General features: G+C 44.7%; 1 protein-coding gene across 1 annotated transcript in view; it reads right to left on the bottom strand.

Moving 5' to 3' along the window:
* Nucleotides 1–57: 57 nt before the first annotated feature.
* LOC111950295 (transcription initiation factor TFIID subunit 1-like) overlaps nt 58–12385 on the bottom strand; it is a 54940-nt gene continuing 42612 nt past the window's right edge. The window contains 13 exon segments of the mRNA XM_070434475.1: nt 58–954; nt 1087–1261; nt 1452–1668; nt 1801–1896; nt 2915–3031; nt 3152–3304; nt 4012–4104; nt 4524–4646; nt 4823–4890; nt 4995–5172; nt 5303–5401; nt 5514–5622; nt 12024–12229. Coding sequence (XP_070290576.1) covers nt 732–954; nt 1087–1261; nt 1452–1668; nt 1801–1896; nt 2915–3031; nt 3152–3304; nt 4012–4104; nt 4524–4646; nt 4823–4890; nt 4995–5172; nt 5303–5401; nt 5514–5622; nt 12024–12229 — 1857 coding nt within the window. The 3' untranslated portion in view covers nt 58–731.

Genomic DNA, 12385 nt, shown 5'->3' on the forward strand with positions numbered 1-12385 from the left:
GTGGTTACATCAGAGACAGCTAACATTTATCCCCAAAAACAAACAATGAAAAGATGATGGTCTTATCTCTGGTTTTTATTTAGGATCTCCTTGGAAGTTTGAGTTTCCTAGTAACAGTGCTGGAAACATCTCAAATGCCTGACAATCCAGGCTGCAATCATAATAGTTAATGGGGAATAACAGTATTTTTCCATCACTCAACCCAGTGTCTCAAGACAAAAGGTTGAGATGAGACCTGGCACTGAAAACAAACAATTGTCAAAGCTGACTATTGAAATATCTTCATTTTGGCCAAAGTTCTGCACAACCATAAAATAAAATGTTATTCAATTGTAAAAAAATATATACATGTGTCGGTACACTGAAAAGAGCATAACCAGTAAAAAACATTGATTTAAAGCATCAACTCCAATTTAATCCTGCCACAATATTGATCTCACAGGAGTTTATCATAGAGACTTCATAGGTGTGGTAATGACTGGACAGCAAACAGTCTTAACTATCATTGGGGGATTGACTGACATGAGATAAAGTTATGATGACAGTACGTGCATGTAATTCAGCCTGCAAGTTTAAGGTGTATTCATTTAGTGAGCCTGAACTCACGTGTATGGATGTGGATCTGTCTGTTATAATGATTGTAGAGCACAATTGCGTCTTTAAGTGTGTGTGTGTGTGTGTGTGTGTGTGTGTGTGTGTGTGTGTGTGTGTGTGTGTGGTGGAACACTTCTCTAGTTGTCTGAGTCCAAGTCACTTTCTCCCCCGATGGACCTGAACTCTTCGCTGTCCTCCTCATCCTCACTCAGCTGCACCTGGGAAAGCACACTGGGACCTCTCCTCCGAGCTGCCTCCTCATCTTCCTCCTCTTCCTCACTCATGCCGTAGCCCTCTCCATTGCCCATGCTGGAGGTCTGGGTCTGGGTCTGACCCTCCGGCTCCTCATAGCTCCCATAACTATGGGGAAGGGGGAGAGAAAGAGAGGGATGGGTATAAAGTATGGGTTAATAGGGCCCAAGAGCCAAACAACGATGCAAATCCACCATGTACATAATGTCGGCCATGGTGGTTGACGGCTCCATGTTGTACCTGACATTACTGTCCTCCAGGTGGGTCTCATCCGGCACATCTTCCCCGTATGACATCATGCTGTCGTCCTGCTCCAGGCCCATGCGGGCCGTCTCTTGGTGAGGTCTGGGAGGGGGCGGGGGACGCACCTCCACCTCTCTGTCTGAGTCACTGCCACTCTCTGACAGGTGGATCGCTAAAGTGGGACAGGGCCGGATACACCATTAGAACCTCATATCTCACATACAGTCTGTAGTGTCCTACAGATATCCTCAAATCATAGGATGTAGGTTTTAATTAACCTTGATGAACTTCTTAATGTAAATTTAATCTCTATTTATAATCTCACTCCATCCTATGACCCTCTCCACCCTAGTGCGACTCACAGGAGAACGGGTTATCTCCCTCCTCTTCGCTGGCGTCATCCTCTCCGTCTGACATGAGCAGGTCCTGGTACAGCACGCTGGCATGGGCTGGCCGACTGGTGCCTTCATCCTCTTCAAAATCATCATCATTGTGGCCCTGCAGTCGTCTGCGGGGCGGCGGCAACAGCATCTCCTCTTCATCATCCTCATCCTCCAGGTCTCCCTCACCATCCTCAGCCTGGGGAACAGTCATCATCATCAAAAGGACTAGTTAGACTGATCTACAAACAGTGTCCAAATACGTAATCCCTCCCTTTCAAAATCCATCCACTCTAAACCCCATATTGTTTCTCCATGATCAGAGTCTTACAGGAGCTGGTGTCTTGGGCTTGCARTCATACTCCTCCTCCTCGAAGCCCTCGATGTCCACGTCCGACTCCTCCTCTCCTAGTCTTCTATGACGACCCTGGAGACACACAGAGAAGTTAAGCAACACTGACAGAGACAGGAGGGATATTTCTGGGGAAAGACAGAGTGATGACTTGTGAAGCAATAGAGAGGATGGCTGAAAATTGATAATTGTCAGGGCAAACAGAACACTAGTATGACAAGCAGTCACAATTAGGAGCAAAAGTAACACACAAGCAAAACAGGCAGACACATGAACCAAATGAGTTATGGGGAGGAACCATCTTTGTCTTAGGAATAAAATGCACAAAGGGATCTTGGAATGGCTCCTAGCTAGGAGGAGCATGCMCCAGTCAGGATCCACACTGTGGGAATGGAGAGGGAAGAACTGGAAGGAGACGACCAGGTGAATGTGMAAGGAGGAACGGAGGGATGGGAGGCGAGAGGGTGGTTAAAGGAGAGGTCATCCCTGGATGAGACAGACGCCGTTATACTCCTGGGGGATCTCTCTGTACCTTCCCTAACCCCCTCTTCTCTGGAACAGTCATAAGAGATGCCTTAACCTCAGAGAAGAGTCTGGTCTCTCTGTGCAGGCTCACAGAGGCACTGCTGTCAAACACATCGGCAGGCTGTACACACGCACACGTGCACACACACCACACACCACACACACACCACACACACACCACACACACACACACCACCACACACACCACACACACACACACACACACACAGGAAAGAGGGAGGAGAAAAGATAACCACAGGGTAGGAAGGATAGCATAGAGTTTAAGATATGCAGAGGCTATAGAAACAGCTACTAAATTGCAGTGCTAAAGAGGAACTACGAGGCAGAGAAAGACTAGAATGTGAAGAGGCTATGTAATAGAGAGACTACAGCAGACAGAGGTTAAAAAGTAGGTCCTTGGAGAGGAGTTGCATTCCCCAACTCTGGAGCATGTGAGGGTTGAGTTGAGGTACATTATTTGGTGACTGGGGGTGATAGGGATGTAAGGGCCCATTGGTTGTATCTGGCTGGTTTCTGGCCCATACTTATGGGACAGGAACATTGCTACCTGTGATGTGTAGGTTCCAGGAGTCATGGGGTCCAGGCTATCCAGGTCTGCTGCATCCAGAGCTGCCTCTTTAGCTGTGGAGATGTCCTTCTCCAGCTGGGTCAGGTGCTCATCATACTGGAGAGATATCAAGCAACAATCAAATTTTCCTTATTGGAGGATCATAAACATGATTCGTCATTTGACAAAGTATAAAGAGTTTCATTATGTCCCTCTCTCGCTGTTTCATACACACACCTCTGCCAGGGTCTGCTTGCACACGTTGACTATCTCCAGGGCCGTCTTGGTGTAAGGACTGTCTGGACCGTTGTACTTGACACTGTTGGTGTGGACCAGGCTGACGTCAAACAGGAACACATCCCGGTTCTGGTACTTGTGTTTGGATATGTTCTGTTGGACCACAGCACACAGAGAGACTTTTAAATAACATAAATKATTATATTACACATATTACCATCTACCACATTCTGTAATATATTCTGTATATTACATATACACTGAGTGTACAAAACATTAAGAACACCTTCCTAATATTGATTTGCACCCCCCTTTTGACCTCAGAACAACTTCAGAACAGGGATGCTGGGCCATGTTGATTCTTCCCACAGTTCTGTCAAGTTGGCTGGATGTCCTTTGGGTGGTGGACCATTCTTGACACACACAGGGAACTGTTGAGCGTGAAAAACCCAGCARCGTTGCAGTTCTTGACACAAACCAGTGCACCTGGCACCTACTACCATACCCCATTCAAAGGCACTTCAATCTTTTGTCTTGCCCATTCACCCTCTGAATGGAACACACACACAATCCTGTCTCAATTGTCTCAAGGCTTAAAAATAATTATATAACCTGTCTCCTCCCCTTCATCTACACTGATTGAAGTGGATTTAACAAGTGACATCACTAAGGGATCATAGCTTTCACCTGGTGAGTCTGTCATGGACAGAGCAGGTGTTCTTAATGTTTTGTACACTCAGTGTATAATCATCTACGACATATAGGTTTGATCCATCTTGGCATGGAAGGATCCAAAAGGTGTCTTTGTTGTGGTTTTCCTCAAAGSTGACACTGAAGTCCACTTCCCCTAACTAACTCACCTTGCGGACATTCTCCAGGTCCATGGGTTGGACTATCACTTTGTAGTAATCTGGAACAAACTTCTTGTTGACTGGATGGTGGAACGGCCAAGACTRAAAAGGGGATAGAGACAGAGAAAGGACAGTTATAACATCATCCAACTGAGTGCTTGATTGAAGTTGCCACAATTGTCAATATTTTAATATATTAAAAATATATATTTTATTGTCACATACACTGGATAGGTGCAGTGAAATGTGTTTTTACAGGGTCAGCCATAGAAGTACGGCACCCCTAAAGCAAATTAGCGTTAAGTGCCTTGCTCAAGGGCACATCTACATATTTGTCAACTTGTTGGCTCGGGTATTCGAACCAGCGACCTTTTGGTTTCTGGCCCAACGCTCTAACCACTAGGCATTTGTTAAGGGCAAAGAAAAGACTACTCAGTAAAATGACTTAGACACAGAGAAAATACTAATAGCAGATATTCCGAAAGAAAGTAGAAACCCTGATGACGGGTGGCTCCACTCACGTCAGGCACGGCCATCATCTTCTGAGTGACGATGTTGTCCAGGATGAAGGAGAAGGCTACCTGGTCGTCATCGTCCAGCAGGGGGTTGATAGCTTTCTCCAGTCTCACCAGCCTGTCTTCCTTCTGCAAAGGACAAAGGAATTTCCCCCTTTAATATTAAACAAGTACTATTATGAAGGCCACTTCCATTGTGTTCCAAGAGTTGCTGAACATTTGCCTCCTTCTGCAAACAGAGCAGCAGACTTTGGGCGGTGTCCAAAATGGCACCAATCCAGGAATTMATCAGCGTTCACACGTACCTCTTTCAGTTTCTCATCACAAAGGTCCAGCATTGTCTGCGCCACCTGGGTTATTGGATGTTTGGCACCTGAATACACAAAAACAATTACCGTCTCAGTAAGTTACATAACGGTCRCACAGAGTCCAATATTACAGTCATTCTCTAAGGCTTCAAGTGGTTTAAAGTTGTACCATTGTATGTGGCGCTGTTCTTGATAATGAGCTCCACGTTCTCTCTGAACTCCTCCCGGGAGGGGTACACACGCTTACGCACATTCTCCCGTAGCGTCTGCAGATCCATGGGACGAGGGATGACCTTATAGTAGTCCTTCACCACCTTGGCATTGACCGGCGTGTGGAAGGGGTATGTCTGTGACGAGGTAAAGACAACACAATTGTGTGTGAGTGAGTGAGAGAGACTATAAAATGGTCAGAGGAATATAGGCAATCTGTCTGTCTGTCTGTAAGCAGTGAATTGTGTGAATGTGTGTGTATCTTACATTAGGGTGATCCCGCATGTCGTTGATGACGCTCTCCAGGACTGAGGACAGAGTGACCATGGGGTCAGTGCGTCGGCGGTGGATGGATTTGTGGGGCCTCTGTGAGTGGACGACAAGTAACAACAAAACAACAATCACAGTGTTAAAGATTTCTAGACCATGCTTGAACTGAATATACAACAACAGTCAATATAGTGACAACTAGGCTCACATTGAGGTAGTCACAGTGTACAGTGGTTCCCACACGTCTCTTCTTCTTGGGGGGAAGATGCTGTTTGGGGAACTTCAGCACCAGAGACTTCCTGCGCACCTCATCAGCACTGGAAGAGGAGACAACATGGTCCTTTACACAGCAGCATGATATATCACAAACTTTAGCTAGATTTCCATCCAATTTGCGACAGATTTCCATGTGAATATTCAAAAATCTTCATAAAACAATATGCACATTTTTCCACCAGAGATGGGTTTCCATCAAACGGACTTTTTGCGGATAAAAGGATGTGTGTGATGAGGTAGTACACAAAGAGCCGGGCAGCCCTATACGCTCACTACGCAAGTTGAGTTGTTCCACTGGACATCATAAGGTGAATGCACCAACTTGTAAGTCGCTCTGGATAAGAGCGTCTGCTAAATGACTTAAATGTAAATGTAAATGAGTAGGGCCCCGCAAATTACGCAAGGGCCCGCCTCCCCCTCGTGTCAAAGAGGGTGTCAATGTTTACAACTTGGATGAGAGGATGAAGCAGAACTATCCTTCTGGTCATGAAGAGAGAGAAACAAAACACAATGAGAGTGAATTGCGGGAACAGCGATCAGGTAAACATGTGTTCTCTCCTCTCCAAGTTTGATGTCAGCAAATAACAGTAACGTTAAGTTGATCTGCTAGCTTGCAGTGTATCTCCCTCTCGTCTGTCTGTCTTGCTAACCTAGCTGGGCAGTGCATCTCTTGGTCTGTCAGTGTCTTGCTTGCTTGCCAGCCACTTCCAGGGCTGTGTTCTGTGACTTTGTGCCTGACAAAAGTGACAGTGAAATACAACTATTTATTACGTTTGATAAATGCCAACGGGCAATGGTGTTTATAAATTGTAGCTCGGAAAAGATAACCGCGTCGCGTGTTAATATGTGTGTGCACGAAATGAAACTCGCGCTTTCCAGCAGCAACCTCTGTGGGGCCCATCCAGACAATATATGGGCGTGATGGCACTCCTCATAGGCACACATCATTTTAAAACAAGACAATGATTATCTAGTCTCTCAGTCAAGGTTTAGTTACAACTCTGGACTAATGCAAGAAGAAAAGCAATGGATTGACCTTGACTATTGATTTATATATTGAATTTAAAATGGTGATTAGCTAGGCATACTGGGCAATATGGATCTCAGTAAATAATAACCATCAAGTATTCAGCCAAGCCAGAGTATAAAAATKATTTTATATTTGAAAATGTATAAATGGAAATCTGGGGGAGCCAGTTTAAATGGGCCCGATGCAGCTGATAAATTAATAATAGTATTGTTATCTATAATGTACAGGTGCTATGCTTAAGTTTGTCAGTAGAGGAGATGCTGGATCATCAGCCAGTACAAGCACAGACTCAGTTGATCCACATCCAGCCTCAGCCAATACTAACACAGACCCAGTACAGCTGGCCTCATCCAGTACTAACACAGACCCAGTACAGCTGGCTTCAGCCAGTACTAACACAGACCCAGTACAGCTGGCCTTCAGCAGTACTAACACAGACCCAGTACAGCTGGCCTCAGCCAGTACTAACACAGACCCAGTCAAGCTGGCTTCAGCCAGTACTAACACAGACCCAGTACAGCTGGCTTCAGCCAGTACTAACACAGACCAGTACAGCTGGCTTCAGCCAGTACTAACACAGAACCAGTACAGCTGGCCTCAGCCAGTACTAACACAGACCCAGTACAGCTGGCTTCAGCCAGTACTAACACAGACCCAGTACAGCTGGCCTCAGCCAGTACTAACACAGAACCCAGTACAGCTGGCTTCAGCCAGTACTAACACAGACCCAGTACAGCTGGCTTCAGCAGTACTAACACAGACCCAGTACAGCCGGCTTCAACCAGTATAACACAGACCCAGTACAGCCGGCTTCAGCCAATACTAACACAGACCCAGTACAGCCGGCTTCAGCCAGTACTAACACAGACCCAGTACAGCCGGCTTCAGCCCGTACTAACACAGACCCAGTACAGCTGGCTTCAGCCAGTACTAACACAGACCCAGTACAGCTGGCCTCAGCCAGTACTAACACAGACCCAGTACAGCCGGCTTCAGCAAGTACTAAACAGACCCAGTACAGCTAGGCCTCAGCCAGTACTAACACAGACCCAGTACAGCTGGCCTCAGCAAATACTAACACAGACCTAGTACTGGCAGCTTCAGCAAGTACTAACACAGACCCAGTATAGCCGGCTTCAGCAAATACTAACACAGACCCAGGTGAAGTACAGGCAGCCTCAGCCAGTACTAGCACAACCAGAGGTGTACAGCCAGCATCAGATACAAGCAGCTCAGACCCTAATAGAACCAAGTGACCCAGCAGATTGGCCCCCAGGCTTAACAGAATTTATGASGACTGAGTTAGTGCACAGAGGTCCATTCAAACCAGGACTGGATTTTTCTTACCCTAAAGACAAGTCTAGAAGAGGTTTTCCTTCAGGCTTATTACAGAGACAGCTGTCAAATGGGGAAAAGATTACCAGGAGCTGGCTTTCATACTCAATCAAAAACAACGCTGTGTATTGTTTCTGCTGTAAGCTCTTTTCTATAAAAGACTACAAAATAATAAAAGAAGGCGTGAATGACTGGTCAAATATCAACACCATTCTGAAACACCATGAGRGTAGTCCTGAACACACAAACAATATGATTAAGAAGCAAGAACTTGATCAAATCAAACTTTATTTGTCATATACGTCGAATACAACAAGTGTAGACTTTGCCGTGAAATGCTTACTTACAAGCCCTTAATCAACAGCGCAGTTCAAGAAGTCGGGGACAGACTCTTGACCAGATACAATTTTGGAGGCTGAAAGAAAGAAATGGCGGATGTCCTTACACGTTTAGTATCACCCAGTSTCTGGCTGAAAGAAACCTAGCATCAGACAAACTCTTCTAACCCGATAATGGAAACTTCCTAAAAGAGGTTGAATTACTGGCAAAATTTTACCCCGTTATGGAAAATCATGTCAGCAAAATGAAAGATGGAGAGACACATGCTCATTACCTTRGGAGGCGCACACAGAATGAGCTGATACAGTTTGTGAGTGACAAGATTCTAGAAGCAATASTGACTCAAGTAAGAGACTCAAAGTAATTCTCCATTATCTTGGACTGTACACCTGACATTAGTCACCAGGAGCAAATGTCCATTATTCTGAGAACCGTGGCTTTAAAGGGAAAGCCAGAGATCAAGGAGCACTTCCTCAGCTTTGTGAATGTTGAGGTTACAACAGGCTTGAATCTGTCCACGGTCATCTTAGATGAGCTGAAGATTCCATTTGAAGATTGCAGATGGCAAGCTTATGATAATGGAGCCAACATGAAGGGCATGCACCAAGGAGTAAAGCCAGACTGCCTATAAAACATCTCAGAGTGGTGTTCGTCCCATGTGGAGCAGATACTCTAAACCTTGTCATTGCAGATGCTGCCAAATCTTTATAAGATGCCGTTTTTTGGGGGGGGGGGCATGTGCAAAAGCTCTTCACCTTCTTTTCAGCTGTCACACAAAGATGGAGTGTTTTGAAGGAACACGTGAACATAACTGTGAAGTCATGGAGTGACACAAGATGGGAGAGTAGGCTCCAAAGTGTTCATGCACTCAGGTAGCAGCATACCACCCTGCATACCACTGCTGGCTTGCTTCTGAAGCTAAGCAGGGTTGGTCCTGGTCAGYCCCTGGATGGGAGAYCAGATGCTGCTGGAAGTGGTGTTGGAGGCACTCTTTCCTCTAGTCTAAAAAATATCCCAACGCCCCAGGGCAGTGTAGGGTGCTGTCTTTCAGATGGGATGTTAAACGGGTGTCCTGACTCTCTGAGGTCATTAAAGATCCCATGGCACTTATCGTAAGAGTAGGGGTGTTAACCCCGGTGTCCTGGCTAAATTCCYAATCTGGCCCTCAAACCATCACSGTCACCTAATAATCCCCAGTTTACAATTGGCTCATTCATCCCCCCTCTCCCCTGTAACTATTCCCCAGGTTGTTGCTGTAAATGAGAACGTGTTCTCAGTCAACTTCCCTGGTAAAATAACGGATAAATWAAAAAAAATGTTTTAAAAGGTATCAGGCTTCTGCTGTTCGGGAGGCTTTACTGTAAGCCAGACAGATGATCAACGATTCTGTGTCCAAAGTGGAGGCACTTGCAGAGGAAGTTGGGTCCTACCGCTTCTTGGTATGGTGTGAGATAATGCTCCTCCTCAATGCAAAGGCCCTCCTCACTACATACCGGGAAACTGGATTCTCTGAGGCCTAGCCAAACGCATTTGTGAAGAAATTCATGTGGAGGCTGTTCTGAAAGAGAAGAGACTGAGAAACAGCAAGAGGCATCTGATGAACCAGTGACTGACGCACTGAAAAACCTTGAAGTCAACTACTTCAACATTGTGGTCRACTCTGYTGTGACATCCATGGATGAGAGATTTGAAACACTCAAYCAGGTGAAAACCAAATATGGAGTGCTGCTGAACTTCAGCACTGCCTCTCAGATGTCCAGTGAATCTTTAAAGGCTCACTGCATGGAAGTTGAAAACACTCTAACCTTCAGAGATGACTGTGACRTCAGTGGAATGGATCTGGYACACGACATTCAGWWTWSMYSWKMTSYSYYYWSAKAWRAKRWSWSYSYYTKWGMKSYKYTYYYYTYTCTSTGWGARMAMCYKGRRGRAMYYYWTYCYWAMCYTTKGRWKRSCCYWARRAWTKSMRKYMMCCYWMCMRKWAMMRKWRSMWYSGSMRRRRRGRRSYTTTYMAAATGAAAGCTCATCAAAAGCTACCTGAAGTCTTCCATGTCACAGGAACGTTTGAGTTGTCTGGCCATCATGAGCATAAATCATGACGTGGGGAAACACATGTCYTATGATGACATCATTGATGATTGTTCCTCAAGAAAGTGCAGAAGAACAATATTTTGATGGTAATATTTTAATTCAAACATTCAAATGTTACACACTTAGTAACATTTAAGATTGTATGGCAGAAGTGCATTTGTGTAAATGACTGCTTAACTAACTATGTGACATACTTTCTCAATTTCTTCCAGACAGTCCAGATAGACTGGTGCCCATGCTGAAAATGCCCAGGCTGTAGAGGGAACCTAAGTTAATCACACATCTGTATAGGTTTTATTGTACTATTTTGAGACATATAGCTATAGCCATAGCCTATAGGCTTATGTTTACATTGTCTATACAAAGCTAATTGTAKAATATTGTGAGGACTGGACTAATTACCAGGCAGCAGAGCYAAAGCTCAGTGTTATATTTTATTATTTTCCAAATGTTATATTTTCTACAATTTCTTATTTATGTTAATGTTAATATTCACTTATCTTAAGATTCTATAGAAAATACTCCATTCAATAAATATTGTTTGTATAGGTCTACTTATTCTTAGACTGACAGATGGAGCAAACTGTTTTAAAGGAGGGAGGATTGTAGTGGGAGCACTGGTTTGTCAGGTGTGACTGTGTGGCAGTGGTAAATGGTTTACATGGCTCACAGGTCAGGWAGGAGGGCCCCTTAGCAGCATTTTGCTTAGGGCCCCAGGGAGGTCAGGACCGGCTCTGAGTGCACATACAACTAAATGCCATTAAATTCCCATGTACTGAATGAAAAATACAAGTTAAATGGGTTTCCATCGCATTTTCAACTCTACTGGTTGTCACAAAAACTGTTGCGTTCTATAGAAAATGTGCCTCCTTGGTCATGGCACATGGTCTCTAGCCAACAGCTCACAGATACAGTGTGGGTAGGCTACCTACATTATGAGATTATTATGGATAAGAGCGATATTATTTGTATTTGTCAAACAGCAGCCAAGCATCGATCATCATCTCACCAGAATAAGACTCTCTCATTGGAAAGGAGCATCACTCTCATCACCGTGCACTTTCATCATCATTTATTTCATCTGTAGCCTAATAAACTCATGCTTTCCCGAGTCGTAGTGGGAGGACCACACAACATATCATCCACCGCCTGACTCGAAGTTAACTTCTGTATTTTTTATTTTATTGAACCTTTATTTAACTAGGCAAGTCATGATGGTATGATGGTTATAAATAAATACATGCGCATAAAGGCGTTTCTGCCACCATTTCTCGTATAATTAATTTTATAGACACAAAAAGATCACACCATGTTGAACTAACATATTGTCTGTCAGCATTTATAAAATTGTACCGGCATTTCATGTTCCATCAGCCCGGTTGTGACTTTTTTAATGTGACAGGTAATTAATCCGCATGAAATGGTTGGATGGAAACGTGGTTATTTAGACAGATGTACAGAGCATAATGGACAGATCTACAGAAGCTCAATTAGCTGTGCAATACCTTTTGGTGCTTCGAAGCTGGCATTACCGACTCAGTAAAAGAGTAAATATAGTAAAAAAGACTTCGGTCACTCTAGTAACATGGAAATATTTAAGTTTAAGTTTCCTTTTCTCCTGAATGTCTAGCCTGTGTGTGTCTGTACCTCTCGATAAGCTGCTTGCCGAGGACGATCTTGGTTCCCTCCACCTTGATGAGTTCCTCGTTGTCGATGACAGTCTTCTCCAGCTCCTCCTCCTGCTCCTCTGTCATGGCAACCGGGTTGGAGGGCGGGGCGTTGGTCTGGTAGTACAGCGGGCAGAACTTGTTGGTTCGCATGTGCCCGATGGCACCGCAAGCTCCGCACTTCAGCTAGGGCAGGGGAGGAAGAAAAAGAGATGTAGTTAACAATCAGACAAATACGCTATATAGGAATGGAAACTGCAACTCACTGCATCACATGGCACAATAACTGCCACATCACATGCAAACACTACATTATCATGTTTATTATAAGCAATATAACAT

This window comes from Salvelinus sp. IW2-2015, linkage group LG23 (assembly GCF_002910315.2).
Source record: "Salvelinus sp. IW2-2015 linkage group LG23, ASM291031v2, whole genome shotgun sequence".
In the NCBI taxonomy this organism is placed as follows: Eukaryota; Metazoa; Chordata; class Actinopteri; order Salmoniformes; family Salmonidae; genus Salvelinus; species Salvelinus sp. IW2-2015.